At 43.8% G+C, this 19,119-nt stretch overlaps 1 protein-coding gene across 6 annotated transcripts in view; it reads right to left on the bottom strand.

Annotated features, from left to right (window-relative positions):
• Positions 1–2,442: 2,442 nt before the first annotated feature.
• DENND1A (DENN domain containing 1A) overlaps positions 2,443–19,119 on the bottom strand; it is a 190,619-nt gene continuing 173,942 nt past the window's right edge. For 3 of the 6 annotated variants that reach the window (XM_061352575.1, XM_061352574.1, XM_061352576.1), the window contains 4 exons: positions 17,104–17,192; positions 9,153–9,281; positions 6,440–6,695; positions 2,443–5,423 (listed from right to left, as the gene is read on the bottom strand). In XM_061352575.1, the coding sequence (XP_061208559.1) occupies positions 4,113–5,423; positions 6,440–6,695; positions 9,153–9,281; positions 17,104–17,192 (1,785 nt within the window). In that variant the 3' untranslated portion in view covers positions 2,443–4,112. The remainder of the gene's footprint in view (positions 5,424–6,439; positions 6,696–9,152; positions 9,282–17,103; positions 17,193–19,119) is intronic. The other 3 variants (XM_061352579.1, XM_061352577.1, XM_061352580.1) reach the window with 1 other exon arrangement.

Genomic DNA, 19,119 nt, shown 5'->3' on the forward strand with positions numbered 1-19,119 from the left:
CTAAGTAAAGGGAGGAGTAAACCGAACTGCTCAGGACCAGCGCTGCAGTACACACAGCTGCTGATTGACAGGTGATGAGAAGGAACAGTTTGGAAAGCAGAAGATGAGTATTTTTCCTCTAATACAACCTTTCCCTCTGTAGGAGCAGGCCCTGACCCTGCTCTGGTGAGGGGTTGGAGAGGATAAATAAATGCCCTAAGTTCAGTTCATTTTTTAGTAATAACAGTGCTGTTACTTTGCCAATGAATTCATTGCTCTGTGTAGTTTCGGGATGCTCTTCAGGAAGGTCTCTCACAGCTGTGGAATAGAGGCAGTGCCCCCTGTCACTCCCTTGCTGCCTGGGAACCAGTTCTGCTGCAGCCTTGCTCAGCAGCATCTGTGCCACCAGAGGATGAACAAGTTGGAGGAGGCGGCGCTGTTCCAGGGGAGCAGGCCCTGTGCTGCCTCTGGAGATGCAGAAACCCACCCTGACCCAACCCTGTCCCCATGGAAGGGTGGCTTTGTCCCCAGAGGGCTGGGACTGAGCGCAGCTGCGCCGCCCTCGCTGCACCGCAGTGGTAGGTGAGGTTTCTTCATTCCATTCCAACTTAGAAGTTGGTTGATGACAGACAATCAACCACAGAGCCTTCACCTCGGCTCTGGGTTCTGCACCCTCAGACCTGGTTCGCCCCCAGGTCGGGGCCTGTGCTTTTACCTTCCAGCTCCACTCCAGTTTTTCCATTTAAATTGTGGAAAACCAAAGGCAGCGACAGGATCTAAATGAGCCCGGGTTCCTCCAGCCTCTATTTGGGAAGCCAATGATAATGCTGTTACAGGAACTGTAATTAAGCTACTGAAATAGCCTGAAGGACAACAAGCAGCTACAACCCCCTCTGCAATAAAGAGCCAAGGGCAGGTAAAGGCAGGCAGGGAGGTGTCTGCGGCTCCAGGTGGCAGCAGGAAGGGTCTGTCCTGCTCCGGCGCTTCCCAGGATTACAGAGCAGCCGTGGCCATGTCGAGCACCCGAAGCCAGTACTAGAAAAGTGGTAAAAGACTTGGTCAGTGTCCTGAGCATTTCCGCAAGGTAACTTACGAAAGTCGGGGGTTCCTCAATCATGAACTTCACTTCCTTTTGATACTTAAATTCTGGGCTCTGTTTTCTCACAGAGCTGCAGTTGCTGCGGTTCCACATCCTGGGTTCTTTTGTAAATTTTGTAATTTGTAAAAACATTAGAATGTCCTTCAAGGAAATTTGCAATAAAATCTGGTTCAAAAGGAAAGTTCCCCTGACTCTGCGTGGTCGCTTCTTTGAGGAGTAAGGAGATGGCTGATTCTGACCTGTGCGGGGGAACACAGCCATTCCTGTGCCAGAGTTCTCTTGGACATCACCATGATGCCATTCCCAAAGGACAGGAGGGGAGGGCAGCAGCTCCTGCCTGCACCACTTCCCATTTTAAATCCACCCATGGGTTAAATTCCAACAATTACAAGCAAAGTGGAAAAAACCCAAACAATTTCCAAACCTGGATGTTGGATTCTAATTGCAAGTTATTGAAAAACAGCCCCTAGTACAGGCAGGGGAATCACAAACCTCTTGTAGATAAAACCTACACATAGGGGAAGGAGGGGTCTTCAGCAACAGCATTCTGGTATCTCCACAGCTTCCAATGCCTGTGTGTAAAATGTTTCTGACCTTGTGAGTGAACATGACATAAGCCTGGTTGTGCCATCAGTGCAGCAGCAGCTGTGCCAGAACGCTGAGGATTTGCTGTAACTGGGCAAAGCTTTACCAACCAGCCATGGGGAATGCAGGAGCAATGGACAAAGCTGACTCGGATCAGGAACACTGATCCAGGCTGCTAAAAACCACCAGAACTATTCCTACCGCAGAAGAGGCCCCGTTTTCCATCCCCAGACAAGCACACCTGGGTTCCACCCGTAGTGAATCCCATTTGGAATTCCTGAGTTTTTAAATAAAACAATAAATTCTGCCCAGGGACATTCGATTCCTTTTATTTTTTACAGTATCTCAAGGGGTGTCCAACCTGCCCCTGCCCTTCAAGCCCAGGTGAAGGGTGATGAATGCATTTACTGAAGTGTTAATGCTTTTAGTGCCTCAGATTGCCTCAGCAGCTAAACCCAAGTGTGCTTGTTTGTCTAAAAACCCACTGCATAAAATACTCTGTAACATGGGCAGTTTAAAATGACCAGAGATGGGCAATGATACAGAATTACCTGAGCACGTGTGAGGCCTCCTCAGTTTATCATCGCTGTGTGCCATTAAAACTATTAATGAAAACCAAGGTGCAATTCCAGTGGCACATCCTGTGCGGAACTTCCCGGTACCTGCACACGCACACCACAACCAAGACAGTTTTATCATCTGAGAGCTGAAATTCCAGCCTGAATTTACAGGCAGCATTCATAGTCTGAACTGTATAAAATCAAGTGGAGCTCTTATTGGAGACTTCTAATATTTTACTATGCAATACTAAAACCATCCGTCTTCCAACACAAAAGGAAAATACAAACCCAAGCGAGTGGCTCGTCAGAGGAACAGCACTGTACAGAAATGTAGTATTAATGTAAGACTACAGTCTCCCCCAGCCTGTTGGCACGTCAGACTCCATCGCAGAGACAGCCACCGTCATACACCGAGTAAGAAAACTCCCGATTATGTGACTAAAATAGATACGTTGGAAATCAGATAAAGCTTTACAAGAATTTCCCCGTGTGTCCAAAATGGTTTCCTTTATCAAAGGCTAATGGTGATGTGATTGCCTCTTCTAGAGTAACATGGGTTACAGCAGATTGTGCCCAAATACAAAACGAAACGAAGAAGCACCACGGAATGAACCCAGCAATGCTCACTGCAGGGACAGCAGCTTGGAGGAGGGATGCTGAGATGAAGGCGATGGTTCTTGAGAATGCTATTGCCACAGGGAAGAGTCTCAGAAAATCCCACTGAACGTACCCGTTGACTGCCCAGGGCTTGGCTGTCCTTCCTGGCCTCACAGTCCATTTCCTCATCCAGTCACTGTTGCGTTGTACCAGCAAATGGGTCTCAGCACTGCAGGACAGGCTGGCAGAGCCGGGCGCAGGCCAGATCCAACCCCTGATTCCAAGGCAGGTGCAGGTATTCCTGCGCCGCGCTGCCGGCGTCCCCATGCACCAGCCTCTAACAGGAGCTCACGAGCTGGGAACTGTCATACCCCAAGTTTTTCTCTTGTTTGTAATAACCAAGTAAGATATTGTTACATTCTATTCATATACTGCCATTTATAGTATTTATATATAATATTAACATACACAGATATAAGAACTAGGATACTCTTTATGGCCTCTATTTTCTGACGGATTTAACAAAACCAAACAAAACCCCCCAAAATTAAAACAATTGCTGGTGTTTCCAGTTTCCCAGCAGAGATGCAGGACCAAACCCTGAGCAACTGCTCTGTGCCATGGTTTTGTTGCAACAAGGACTTGCAACACCTCTGCACCAGAGGAGTCCCTGTTACCTCTCAGTATACCAGGGAGGAAATCCAAAGTCTGCAAAGAAAGCTCATCTAATATCGTAACCTAAATGAACAGATGCATTTCGAGACAGGGTGAACTCAGAGGCTAACAGATGCACCCCGTGCAGTGCACAGCGTTGGGTTGCTTTGCTGATCTTTACACATGAAAGCAAAAGATTCTGGTTATTGTGTAACATGGGAAAACCCCACCACCGTTCCCCCTGTGGGAACAACACACGAGTGTATGTGCCACACCATGCTCCCGCCTGCCCTAAGGACTGCAAATACAAGGGAAGGAGCAACTTGTGCCTCAGCAGTGTTGTCTGAAAAGCTTTGTGTGGAAAACCAAACCCAACCCAATCCCATTACCCTCACGCTTTGGTTGGTGCAAGTCCTGGGGGTTTCCAGTGGTGGAGAGTGAGGAAGCAGCTGCAGGGAACAGGACAGTGAGGGAACTCTGGGCCAAAAGCACTCGTGTGTGAGTTGCAGCACAGTGATGGTCCTGCAGCTCTCCTGGTTCAGCCTTCCGTGAAAGAAACGCTTGGTTTTATGCTGGCTCAAAAAAAACCCCAAAATCCCCTGTCAATTCCAAAGGGACATCAAAAGCCATCAGGAGCGTTACTCAAAGGTTTCCCATCGCTTTCGGAGCTGTTCAACCTTACCTGGTGCGGATGACACGTCCTGCTTTGTCTTTTTTAGCAAATCTTCAAATGGATCTTTTGTCTCCTCAGATTTCGAGGACAGTAACACTGACTCTAAGCCCTTAGCTGGCCTGGCAGGGATCAAAGGGGGTTCGTTAGACAGGAGAGATAGTGCTTGTTTGGGATCTACCTTTGAGCTGGCCTGGCCCACCTGTAACGTTCTGGTTTTAGAAGGCCCACTCAGACGTGCTGGCTGCAGAGAGCCAGCAGGAGAAGGGCTCTGCAGCAGTAAGGAGCTCGCCGGTGGCACGGCTGGAGCCTGGCTAAACAAGTTTGGCATGGAGAGCGTCGAAATGTTTGGTTGAGGTCTTTGTGGAGGGTAGAAGCTTGAACTCGGGGTTATGAAGCTAGAGCTATAGGCGTGACCTAAAGAGGGGGTAAAAGAGCCCCTTGGGGGTCTAACTAGAGACACCGAAAGGGCTCCTGGCATTGTTTGTGTGAATGGGTTAGGAGATGGCTGTAAAAAAGGAGGAGGTGCTGGGGAAGGATAACCAAGTGGCTGGACAAATGGTGCGGCTGGAGTAGGCACAAAGTCACTTGCCACCGAGGCAAAGCCAGCTGCAGAAGGTGAAGCAGCTGAGCCATGCAGGCTGCGGTGCCCTTGCTGTGGGCCACTGCTTTGCCAGTTGGCTGTTTTTAATGGATCCAGTAGATTAAGAAGGTAGTCACTTTCGTTACCTGTGTTTTCTGTCTGCACCTTGACAGGCTGGAGCATCTCAGCAGTGCTGGTAGCACTGGGCAAAAGCTGAGACGGACGAGAGGAGTAATTTACAGACTGCTGGATTTCAGAGTCTAAGGACATGCTACCAGCTCCGAAGGGCTCTGGGATCAGATCTGAAACCAAATGGCTACGTCCTGGGGTGAGAATTTCTGCTGGCCCAGATGGAGTCTGATGCTTGGAAGCTCTGGGTGCTGGTGGTGGTGGTGGCACTATCCCCAGTTCAGGAGTCTTTCTTCCCTGTGGCCTAGGAATGGTGATGTTCCCTTGAATGGCAGGATTTGATTCATCCTTTTCTGCAGGGGCCAAGATGCTCTCTTTGGTCCGAGGTCTCCTTGTGATGGATGGCATGTTATCAAGTGCAGTCAAGGGCCTTTCTGGTGAGCTTTGGGAATACTTGGTCGGAATAGCCATGTCATCATGACCCATACTCCACAGCTTGTTGTAAGGGTGAGACAGCTTCATGGGTGGCACAATCCTGTTCCTCTCAGACACGCCAAGATCCATTCTCTTGAAGAAAGCATAAAACATATATTAACTTTCACTGATCTCCTCAGAACACAGAGCATAAAGGAACATAAAGCCAGGCTGCTGAGCTATGGGTGGAAGAGGATCTGCCCATAGGCTGCCAACACCGGAGAAGGAAGGTGCATGCAGTCTAGAAGGTCAGGCAGGACATCATAAGCAGGACTCTGCAGTTTTAAGTCCAGCTCTGCCTCTAACAAGTTGCTCAGCTATGACATACTGTGGCATCTGTTGTTAGCCAAGTAAGGAGCACGTACCTTATTTGAGGTACGGGAATCGAGAAGCTTTAATTGCTGTAAGGAAAAGCTGTCAAATGAAGTACCTGGATGTAACACTAAATTAAGTGTTATTACAAGGTGGAAATGCCATTCTCTTCTTTCATGTCACATGAAGATCTCAGACTCTGATTCAGTTTGGCACTTTCTAAGCTGCACACAATCAGTGAAATTCTTCATGAAGAATCTCTTCTACAATCTAGATTGTTGAGAAGACACCTCGACCAAACTGGCCAGAATGAATGAAGGTCATTTAAAAACCATGCAGTTTGGAGGGGACCTGAAACTTCCCAGGTATTCTTTCTCACTGCCAAGCATCAGGTTACAGAGATCACTGTGTGTGGCACCCAGTGGACAAAACACCTGAGGAGGAGCAGGGCTTGAGAGGCTTTACTGGAAAACGTTACTGTCATATAACTGAGTCCCATCCCAGTAATTTCTAAATCCAGAGATGAATTTTGACACAGGAACAAATGCCTGGAAAATGGATGCATCTACCCAATGATATGAAAAGGTTCTTCAGAGAATCACAGAACAGTTTGGATTGAAGGGACCTTAAAGCTCACCTAGTTCCAACTCCCTGCCACATCCAGGGACACCTTCCCACAGACCAGGTTGCTCAAAGGCCCCTTCAGCCTGGCCCTGAACACTGCCAGGGATGGAATAATGGAAAGACAGCCAGCCCTGGTTCTGTGCAACCCAGCACACACAAAACCCCAGCCAAACCTGGTAATCAAATGTACACCGCTGATCCCCCTCTTCTTTGGGAGTCCGCAGGTCTTCCAGGCTCTTGGCTTGGCTGAGAGGCTGAGGCTGTGTTTCTACTTCTAAGTTTGGGAAGATGTCTTCAAGGAGGTTGATTTCTGCAGCCTTGCTTGAGAGGAGAGGACTTGGAGGCAGAGGCTCTTTGGACTTTTCTGGGCTGACCGCCTCTTCCCCATCAGCACTGTCGGATTCTTTCAGGGCCCGGTATGGCTGAGGCCTTGGGGAGAAACAAAAATCGGTTGCCAGTGACTGTCTAATTAGTTACTGGTTTTTTTAACAAGTATTTACTAAGGAGTTGGATGGCTTCACAAAAGGATTTTGGGTGGCAAAACACAGTTCCAGTGCCTTGTGAACAACATGAATGTGAGCAGTGACCAAGGGCAGAACACACAAAGATGACTTGGTGCTTGAGGGTTTCCAGAAAGGATAAAGAAGTGGGAAGCACCCAGAGGAATGCTGTGATCATGCAGTTGCAGACAGGCTGAGGTGGGATCTCCCTCTCGGAGCAGGAAGAACTGGACACCAGCTCTCCCTTTTGGCACCACCCCCCCTCAGCAGACCACTGCTCCCATGCTCTTCCACACAGCAAGTCAGAGCCAGCACATAGCAAAGCCCCCTGTGATTTGCAGGCACTGCCATTCTCCTGCTCCAAGCTAACTCAGCACAGAACATAATTCAGTGTTTTCCTGCAATAATTGGGAACACTGTGCAGAGTTCCAATGATTACACTGGTGTCATCTTATCAAGAAACAACACAATCCATTATGGAGACACCTATTTTACATTTACAGCCGAGGCTGAGTTCGTGGGATGCTTTTCTTGCACATACCTCAGCAAAAAATGAACACCAGCAGATTTGCATATTGGTTCTGTGTACAGAGAACAGCAGCATAATGTGCAGCCAATTAATAACTAGAAGTGCCACACGTATCTGTGGTGATTGACATTTGACTGGCAGCCAGTTTTACTGTGGCATTTAAACAAGGTTTCAATTAAAAGAAAATATTTGTGAGACCTGCAAAAACAGACCCTATGGAAAGAGCTTCCTCTTTCCTTATTTTATTATAATACATCTATATCATGCAAATTTATAAACAGCCCATCTTCATTCATCAGCACATATCGCAGGCATTCAGCTAGCAACACAAGAATGTATAATGCAAGTACAAACAGACAGCTGATGGTACGTGTCCTTAGGAAGAGGGCGATCTTGCAAATCCTGGTTGTATCTTTAGTCTCTCCCACAGTACATGCTCAGCTGCTAAGCACTACAGATCATACTGCAAAAGCCCTGAGGAATATTCTGCAAACAGACCATTCTAGCAGCCTGGCCTCTGCCACCCCAAACACGAGAGTGGGAACACTTTTCCATCCCTTTGCTACTCAACCTGTTTGTCCATCTCCCCATGTCACTGCTGCAGGCCTGTCACTTCCCTGCCAGTCCTGGACCTGCCTTCTGCATCACACAATGCATTTTAGCAACTAGTGACTCTACTATCCAACCAGCAGCCTGCTTCTCCAGCCAGTTTAACACACCTCCATTCAGCTCCACCTCTCTGATGTGGCTGAGCACAGTCCCATCTCCTGGAACCACCTGGATCTGGCATCATACAGACCTCTGAATCAGTGGCTCACAATGTCCTTGCACCTCTTCCTACAGGTTCTGGTCAAGCCAATAACAGCATTTGTTAAAAGCATGCAATTCCATGCAATTTATCACTATTTCTCCCTAGAAATCCTCAAGCAGGTGAGATTAGGAAAGAACAAACCCTCTCGATGACATTCAGTAAGGCCTCAGCTCAACATTGCCTTCAGGATTAGTATGTTCAAATACACAGTAAGAGGTAGTTACTACACGTGAGTCCCTGTGCATCTCCAGCGTTACTCTCACCTCACAGAAATACACTCAGGCTCCTGTAAAGACTGTACAGGTAAAAGAGTGTTGCCTGTCAGCTCCTGTTCCCCCAACATGGGGCAGAGCTCTGCAGCCAATGCTTATGTATAGCTCTCACAGTCTGATGGCTCCAGATGGCCAAGCTTCTCAGCACCATGTACAAAACTAGGCAAGACTAAGTTACAGAGGTTTGGGAATTTGCAAATTAAAGAACTGAATACACATAAGACAGTGAGTAAACCCAACAAAAATGCTTCCTGTTTCATATAATAATTTTAGGTCAGACTGTATGCAAAACCCCTAGAGGACATCTGCATGGTGAATCCCCATCACCACTGAGGACGTGGTACTTGACAGAACAGAGAGGCTGGGATCAAACAAGTGAAAGTAGGAAAAGCTGGTGACTGCACTGCAATAAGGCTCAAAGGACAATCCAGAAAGCACAACGAGCACTTCACAAGCCCAGATGGCAGAAGGTGTGGACAGGAACACAAGCAGCACATTGCAACAAAGGGCAAGAGGAAGGGTTACATCCCACAGAGCTTGAGCTGATGTGAAACCATAAACTCTGCATTGCTGTGTAGTGTTTCATGCAGGAGTATGCTTTTGCATGCCACCAGACATTCAAACAAACAAGCAGGAGAAATGCTGAACATTCATCAAGTGCTGTACAGAGACCACAGGAGCATTTCCAAGAGTCCCAATACAGGAGCAGGCACCCTGACCAATGCCAAAACCATCGTTCGGAGACCGAATACAACAGAAGAATAAAGGATAGACCATTCAAAAGGAGCAGAGAAGAAAAAGTTTTCAGAGAAGCCAGAGACAGGATCCTCTTCCTGCTGAAATTCATCGTCAGAAGAGTCCTCAGAGAGGAAGACTGTATAGTGTCGCATGGGCTTTACAAGGCTGAGGGAAACAGGAAGAGAAAAGGAAGTTATCAAGTTGTCACAATCAAAGCTCCAGAGGAGAAACCCAGCGGTCCACAGGCTCTCAATCATTTCCTAGCATGACGGGCTGCACCGTGAAGAGCTCTGCAGGTGATTGTGGAGCTCTGCTTTTCAGGCAGAAAACACAACTCTTCTAAAAGCATCTCAGGTGCCATCTAGCTGGGGAGGGTACCAAGACCTGCAATTACAGCCACACTGCAAAAGAAGCCAAGGCAGAAACCCACCAGGTCTCTCCTTCCTTCCTCTCATCAGTACAACGGAAAAGAAATGGCTAGGGTTATAAAAGCAAACATTCTAGCTGTCTGAATGAGGTCTTTGCCCAAACATCTCCATTTTACAAACCTCACACCACTGATAATATCGTAGTTATTGTAGTGAATCAAAACATACACCATGAATGACCCAAAGCAATACATAATTCTGCTACTACTGAGCTCCAGAAAAATTCTTCAGTACAAACAGAATCAGGCCCATCATGTGAACAAAGGATAGGTGCTGATCCTGTAGACATCACAGCGCAATGCAGATGTATTACACAATGTGTATGCTCTAAGTAAGACAAGGATATGCTGAAATCAGAACAAGACCAAAAGCATACACAGAAAGAATTGGATTTTTTGCCTTTACAAAACTAAAACTACCTTGAATGGCATTTGAATTCATGGTCAGCCTTCACTCTTTTAGTTCTTTTGTCTCAATTGCTAAGTAACTATATGATAAAGTTATGAAAATCAGGCTAAAGGAGTATGTCAGAAAAAGGGAAGCTGGACACAGCAACAGGCAGCTCAGAGGGCCCAAGCTGCCACCCTGAACAAATATTTATCCACAGTCAGGTCAAAGCTCATTAATAAAAAGTCTCAAATAGTGGTGGCAGGAGATGCTGATGACAGTGTTAAATCCTAGCCTGGGGTACCTCAGGTAAAGCTGTGCCATAGCTGTTCCTCTTCTGCTACAACGGGCATCTGGGGAAAGTAGGTGAGGCCACTGCATTAGGAAAAATTTGCTGTAACATTATTTTTAACCCCATCCCTTATTTTTTTTTTTAAGAAAGCGACTATTATCCAAAGTTTTCAATTTACATTAACAAAAGGCTCCACCAAAAATAAATCAGAAATCAAAGATACTTCAAAAATATTGCTGAACTTACATACACATCTTTTTGTTTTAGGAGAACAAATTACCATTTACCATGATGCCAGAAAATCTAAAATGATTTCCAGAAATCAAGGGTGATACTGAATTTCTACATATCTCACCAGTACACGAAATGTCTGGTAACTGCACATAACAAATGTATTGGTGCAGTTTCCCTTAAAGCACTGCCTCTGATACCTTTTGTTTGCCTTCACACTATGCTAAATTCAGATGTTCTGTGTGCACACATTTACTAAACTGGGAACAAACTCTGAACAAACAAGACAGGATCTTGTTGGCCACATCATCAACTGCACTTCAGTGCGGCTCAGTGCAAACAGAATTATGTACAGGGTAAGTTCACATATACCAGGCTTACGGCTGCTGCAAGATTCCTTAAATGAAAGTGGGATCTCCTAATTAGAAGAAAGCAAGCGCTTAAGTTGCACTGCTGGGGTGCTCTGTAATGATTCTGGTCCACGAGAAGGGATGTACAATCTAAAATTGTCCAAGTTTAAATTTTTTATCAGCTCGAGGCAGTCGGATCCCAAAAAAGTGCCTATTCCCTCATTAACCCAATTCGGGAACCCTCCCGCCGTCTGCCACCCACCACTCGCTCCAATCCCCTGCACAAAGAGCTGTCTCTGAGCAGGCAGGTCACAGCACGCCCGGCTACGAGGCAGGCACGGCTGCAGCCTGAGAGGGAAAAAAGGATGTGTCCGTCACCGCTACAACCCTCATCATCTCCACATGACTGCACCAGCTCCTGCCTACCTAATCTCTTCGCTGAGTTACCATGCAGATGACTTGCTGATCTCTTTCTAATGTTTAGTTTAACATGTCTTCGGTTAGCACCAGCATATGACAGTACTGACAGCCGTGGCTGTTCCTTTTTAAATATCATGTCAGAAACACAGCGCAATAAAGCTGGGGATGCGCTCCATGGCTCTGCGCACCATTATGATAGTAGGGGTTTCTTTTTTAATGAGGAAGATCTGCATCTCAGGAGCTTTTTTCATGTGTCAGGATGCATGGACAAATCAGCAGCACATCACACTGCCCAAAAATGAAATGCTGACAAATGTAGATATTTCAAATTTAATTGACACCTAAATGTACTTGAGATAGAAAAAAAAATATACACAGAAATGTGAGTACAGGGGATGGGAATTAATAAGGAGAATTCTGTAATAATTCAAAAAGAGATTTTGGCTAGGAGAAAATTAAGTTTGTGGTTTTTAACAACCGTGATGCTTTTTCCTGATTATAGCGATCATGGTACAAAGGGGCAGTATGCACTTGTTGTCATTTTTCTCCTAAAAAAGGGCTTCTCAATTTGGAGGGAGGATTATTATTTTTTTTATTATCATTTTTTTTAAGAATAACTCTACAGTAGCTCAAGGGAATTAAGGAATTTGTCCCTCTTACACAGTAAAATGAAGAATTTGGATGCACGGGCTTTTTCTTGCCAGTATGAAATAGGAGACTTGGAACTGAGGGGATTACCCACTAACTATTCAATGTGAACAAAGCCCAGACCTATCACTGGAATTCCTTCCTGCTTACTCTGAATACTCGGGACGCCTGAGTGCGAGCTAACACAAATAGCAAAATATCCATTTGATTTTTAAAGTGCCACTTGGTATACTGTGAATGTTCACATGAGCAGAGCATTTCCAGAAACCCCAAAACATTAGCATAAAGGATATTTTAAATTAGAAACGACAAAACAATTCACATCACAAGTCATCCAGGCAGACAGCAAAAGCACCAGCTTGCGATCCCTGTACCCAGGAACGGCAGTAACTAAGAGTCTTTATGAACTTTTTACAAATGTTCTAGAGAGTTGGAAATACTAACAAAGAATTTAATGTGGGAACCAGCTGGATGACACCTCTGCCTGCTCTGACAGATCTAGATGTGAGGTTCTACAAAGGCGTTTCACGTTTTTGTCCTATTACTCGGTACTAAGGATCTATTCACCCATTTCCCCTGCAGCGATCTCATCCCTTGACAAAGGCAGGCTGTTACATTTGTACAGTTGGGAGGTTCACTCCAAAGCAGGCAGTGGAAATAGGCCCCAAAATTAAAGCTTCTTTTAAACCATCATACTGGGACAGAGCGAGGCTCCCCAGGGCAGCCCTGCTTGCCTTGTGCCATGATTTGGGCTTGGCAAGGCCTGCAACAGAACCTGATGGCTCTCTGAATGTTTCTTTCTTGTTTGCTGTCCCTTTGCTGTCCTGGTGCCACCTTCATTGTATCTAGCTTCCCCTACACCCGTTTTCCCAAGGGAAAGGAACAAAAGCACACACAGTGAGCCCTGTCTGCTGTACCCTGCAGTATTTTCTTTCAGATTGCAGCCATCCTTGCTCATATGGGCACTTGCTGGCTCAACTTTCTTCCTAAGTAGAGAGATCTTGCTTGCAGCAGTGCCATGGAAAACCCTTACCATACACACACATTCTGTGTGTCAGAGCTCCAAGAGCCTGGTTACAACAACTGGAATTTAATGTACTTTATGAGCCTGTATCATTCAACCCTGCCATCATGCTGACTTCATACTAAATTCAGTGTAATAACCCACTATTGCACTGCAGCCTATTTTCATTCAGGTGATACAAGGGAAAGCCATTAGCTTCTCTACTAAGTCCTACCCGACTTGTGGAAAGCCATAATGAACTGCTGCAGCACTGACATGGGTTTAGCCAGCCCAAGAGCCTTTTGACATGCTGTTAATTGTGAGCCTGACCCTCTGATTTCCTATTTTAATTTCCTCCCACTCTGCATGCCCTGGAAGCCAGCTAGTTGGTACTTACAGAAGACAGATCCTAGAGCCCTCTGGAAGCCTATTCTACATTTAATAGGAAATCTTGCTGTGGTGTAAAAGAGAGCTCTCAAAAACCTGCCTATCTGTTAAAAATGCAACATTGTATTTCTATGAACAACTAATTTGTATTTAAGGAGCAATGTCCCACGTGTCTAGGACTGCTCCAGGTGGTAATCCAGCATTTTCTGACCTCTCATCTACAAATCCTTCCTGTTATTTTATAACTAAAAGACTTCTTAAAACAATTATACATTTTAGATTAAATTTCAGAATTTGAAGAATGATAAACATCACAAACTTTGAATTATCAATAAAGCTGTAGAAAAATAAGCTTCCTATTGAAATAGCAAAAAAACCCTAGTGAACAATTTGATGAAGGAAACAACAGCTCTTCCACCAGCTCTTCTAAATATAGTGGCTTAACAACAGACATTAGCCATCATCTTGGGAGTTAAGCCACTGCTCCCACCCTCCTGTGTTTTAATTGAAGACTGATTAGAAATGAGCACACATACCCCAAACCAACAGTCTTCTTTTATACAAATAAAAAAGTTTAACTTACGTAACTGAAGATACAAGTTTCCTTTTACCATAAGAAATGTACTAACAACTCTAACAACTGAAAGGCCACCTACGTAAGGGTCTGCTTTTCAGAGGTGACGTGCAACATTACAAATGGTGAAGAGGCTGCCCTGTGGAACATGTTCCCTGGGCAACAAGGGTGTCCGTGGTTAGTAGTACCTGTCCCAGGATTCCTCCTCCACAGACTGGAGGGAGGATGCATAAGGGCAGCCTGGGCTGATGAGTTAGATATGCTGAGAAAAGTCTCTGATGCCTTCAACTAGTCATTCAATACCAAACTGACAGCGCTAGTTTTACATGCAAAAAGAAGCTTCTCATTGAACTGAAGCTCCTACTCATAAACATATCCCATATGCGAGTACTTGGAAAAAGTAACTGGCTAATAATTTGGTTTTGGAACCAGTGCTAATAATTAATTAGTTCTGGTAAAGTTTCGTTTAAGAAAAACACCCTCTCAGTGCTGCTGCTTCCATGGAATCTACTCTGATCTACAGCAGGGGTACACCAAGGCTACTGAGTGATGAGTGAAAACACAATACTGGGGTGCTTTCATTCACAGAGAATAAGGGACTTTTTAAGAGACAACACCTGACTTTATGTTTTCATTTCAGAACAATAGAGGAAGATTCTTACTGGGACAGAAAAGCAGAAAGTTTGTGAAACCTGTCATGAAAATCCTTAATTACTACTTGAAAATATACTTCCCATTTTTTCAAAATGTCATTTTGATTTGAAGCATTACGTATTTCATTTCTTAGTTAGCCATTTATTTGAGCTTTACTTAAGTACACAGTCAGATATTTCCTCCACTTACACTTCCAAAATCACCACTTTAGTGTTGTTCTCATCATGTGTGTGTGTTGTGTGTCCTGTCTCCCTACTGCCCCAATTTGGTTTTGTTAGAACACCTTAAGCAAACACTTTACAGGAGATCAGCTGAGTGCAACAGATTGGAGGTAGTTCTGTCAAAGTTTGTTTCGCCACTTGAAGCTGATACAGCAAAGAATGAAAATACATCCAATCCTGCTGTGACACTGCATCTGAACTGGATAAAATATAGAAAACTGTGAAAGATCAGGAAGAGATCACAACTGGTACTACCATATAGGCAGTGTCAGTGGTATGAGCACATTACCTGGTTTTCTTCCACATTTACAAGATAGAAAAATGTATTTGTAAAATGCCTGTGAAGCAAAACAAATCAGTTTACAGCTACCAAGAATCTTCATTATCTTTTGTAATTATTGTAAATTGTTTTCATAATTGTTTTTAGTAGTTTACTCTGTGAAAGACTCTAAACTTATCAACAATAAATTAAATCAAAGTAAAATAATAATTTTAATTCAATGTGTTGCTAGCATTACCATAAATACTATATTTATAATTCAGGTTTATGGTTGTTGCTGGTCTGATACTGGCAGAAATTGAAAATACATGTTAGCAGTAAGCCACACTGGAATGTCCATCTAGAGATCCGTATTTCTTCCCATGAAACACATACAACGGTTAAACTGACTCAATCACCTTTCACCTACATGCAATGAGTCACATATGAAATTAAGAAAAAACCTTTTATTTTAAGAATTGCTATAATCTGTGCAGGGCCAGGTACCACCCTGTAACCACACAAGCCCTTTTGCAGGATTTGCAAACTGCTCCACAAGAGGGCAACCAAATTCCACTACATAATCTGGCAGAATTGAACAGTGACCATTCCTTTCAGCTAAAAGCAAGAACACCTCCCCATGCTAAAGTGGCTGGGAAAAACCAAGCCACGCACTGAACTTTGGGAGGACAAGAGGGGACCCAACCTCTGCCTCTTATTCCTAACCTCTACCCTATAACAGTGGTGAGAGGGAACTGGCACATGTGGGGAAAAGCTGTGTCTAAAGAAACCAACCATTTTTCTTTTCATGGGATTTAAGTATCTTCCAATACAACAAATATCCCATAACCTTTATCACTTTACTGACAATAAAGCAACCACAGTATGGGACATAAATATGTCCCATATATGGGATATATGCAAAGTGCTATGCAAATAAATGCTAAGTGGCTATGACATAAGCAATTATTTTGAGCTGCAGGTGCAGACAACTTCCAAGGAAATCTCTCTGACAGACTACACCTGTGTCACCATCTTGAAGCCCCTGAATCTTCTGCTTTTAGCCTTTGAGCAGTTCCAGTGTGACTTCCCATGTCAAGGCAATGCCACAACACTGGACATTTGGAAAATGCTACTCCACTCCCAACCAGAACATAGTGCTGGTGACTCTTTTGTACCTCTGAGCAGTTATGTACCTACACTCGGAAGAATCCAAATTATTTTAAATCCAATATGTGCACTGATGCAGCCTACACATGTATTTATCACACACTATAATGTCTTTTGGGCTATATTGGTAAGGTTCAATATATCCGTTCTCTTTTCAGGTTTTCACTCTATGGCCTATTGCTAACTCAGCTATAGCAACGTGTTAAGAATATCTGCAGCAATACACAGCACTGTCTTATTTGAAAAAAAGTAATATATGACATTCATGAAAATACTTGGAAAAGCAGATCTTCAAGGTAACAGAGTATTGTGTTCCTACAAGCAAGAGAGATGTTGCAAACCAACACATTTTATACATGAGCAGTAGGCTACACCAGTACAACTTACTTAGAACATTATCCCTGTTTACATGACAGACAAATATAAGAAGGTGGTAAATTTGCTAGTACTATGCAAGACAGTTACGTTCTATAAGCCTTCACTATAGAGCTCATTACAGACATCCTGTTAATGGTGACAACCCTTACTGCCATCACTGAAACAAATAATCCTGTATCTTCCAGATAAAGCCTGGCAGGAACAGTGGATTTGCAGGGAGGCAGCTCACAATTGCATTTAAATCATAGTTCTAAACAAAACAACGAAGAAATGAACAAATCTCCAAAACGTGAAAACTTTCCCAGAGTAAGGCTGATCAGATGATGTCTAACCTAGCAATCCAGAATATACCCGGAAGTACACTTCAGTTTCTTGCTTTTTCACACTTCCTCTAAAATGTTCCATAACTTGAAAACCAATTTTTTTCTTAGTTAATAAAAAAACCCACAAAACCAAACAAAACAAACAAACAAAAAAATACAAAAAAACTTTGATGTGCAGTATTTTTTAATTTCTCCTTTGGCTAGTTCTGACCACACTGCTTGCTGACACAAGGAGAGAGAAGAAGAGCAGCAAAGTACTTACTGTTCTGGACTGGAAACTGAAGTCCTTCGTCCTTCCACAGCAATATTACTCTTAGGTCTCTTAACAACATGAGGTCTTGGTGGGCGAACCTATGACACACACATAGAGAAGACATTTCATCAAAGAGATCAAACAACAGACATAAATAACAAAACGTGTAACCACTGTTATCTTAAAGGTATCCTCCATTCAGTGTGTCTTTTTCTGTGCCACAAATTAATGTAGGTATACAAATGAATAGAAAGCATGAATATAAACTACAGGGACTCACAATTTGTGTAAGGAGAAAAAATCCTCACGTTTCTGTCTAGCAAATGAAATAAATATGCTTGTCTCTGCCCGTTAGCTATTAGCAAAGCAACAAAAATTTGTTCCACTGTCCTGTTCGGTGCAGGCTAAATTTCTGATAAAAAATACACTAAATGTGAGCTTCCTGCTATACAGTTTGTTGATAGAGTAAAACTGGAAACTCCTGTGTGTTGCTGTACATTATACTGGAAACTGGAGTTCAGCTTGGACATCATGATCCTTTTGTCCTCTTGTTCAAAGAGGATAAAACCAAACTTCTCAAGTCAAGGCTTCTGTGTAAGGCAGCACTGAAAGAATATGTACTTAGAATAAATGTTGTAACAGGGAAAACATAACTCATTCTTCATTAAAAATCCACTTCCTTTCAGCAGCTGAACAGAAACCCTTGCCAGATGTATTATCATTGTCACCCCTAATGTTATGTTAGTTTATCTTTTGTCGGGTGTAATAAAATCTAGAGCTGTTCTGTGGAAGATGATGTTGCTGCCAATACAATCTTAAATAACATAGCCATCACCTTCTAATGGTCAGAAATCAAACTTAATTTACTTACATTAACTCCACAAGCAAACAAGTTCTACTTCAAGAAAAGGTACAAACACTTATGATTACTATATAAGCAAAGTTTATGGATGTGCCTACCCATGCTAGTGAGAAATCCTGTTGATGAACCTACCCCTATGAACCAACTGTGGGAATGAACATTTGCAGCATCAGGGTCAGGCTGTACAAAGAAGCTTTTCATTTTTTGTTAAACAAGTACTACCTTACCTGAAAAGGAGCCCGATTTGTTGGCTTAGCTAAATGCTAGTTTCAAAAGAAATCCCCAAATCCCTCAAGTAAAGTTAGGAATACAACTCAGCTCCTGACCTCCCTGCACTTGGGCTCCCTTAATAGCCACAATATAAAGGAAGCTGTTTAGGCCGACAGCATAAGGCCTCTTAGGATGACTAATGAATTTGTGTGCAATGACAGAACAGATGAAGATTTCCTCACACCTCAGCAAGTTTTTGTGGGTTTGGCATTTTTTTTTTTGTTTGTTTTGTTTTTGTGCTTTTATTATTTGGGATAGGGAGCTTTTGGGCTTTTAGGTTTTCTTTCCTTTTCCCAGGCACATAAACCTCAAATTTTCTTGCCAGGAAAAAGCCACCGAAATGTGTGTCATGTTTCTGCACTACACACCAGTATGCAGAAGATAGCAGCAGGATTATTGTACTGAATTTTCATTTCAAAGGAAATGGTGTACAGCAAATATGATGAAGAAATCCAGAGATGTATTGCCACTATTTCTTAGGAAAAAGGGCTTATGAAAAGGTCAGATGTTAAGGTCTTGAAGATCAGTCCCCACACGAGGCTGCTCCTCTCTACAATAAAGACGGCTTAAGAATGTGAATTTATGGCAGGAATGGAAGGATTAAGTTTGTGGCAACTTCAACTGAACTTGCAACGTGGTGAAACATGGGGAAAAGAACAACAGAGCTAATTAGACGAGCTGAGCTGTCAGAGTGCGGCAGAATGGCTCGGTGCCAACAAACAAAAGGAATGGGCTGGCAATCAGCAGGATCGATGAAGAATACTGCTTCATTAGGGTTGATAAAACAGAGAGAGAGAGACTGAGAGAGAGCCAGTGCGTGCAGGAGAGGGGGGAGAGGAGCGAGAGGGACTGGGGGGAGAAGGGAGCGAGAAGGGGAAAGAGAGAAAGAGAGG

The sequence above is a fragment of the Neopsephotus bourkii genome, unplaced genomic scaffold (assembly GCF_033783945.1).
Source record: "Neopsephotus bourkii isolate Nb327-2 ecotype Australia unplaced genomic scaffold, CSIRO-AGI_Nbou_v1 NB_659, whole genome shotgun sequence".
Lineage (NCBI taxonomy): Eukaryota > Metazoa > Chordata > Aves > Psittaciformes > Psittacidae > Neopsephotus > Neopsephotus bourkii.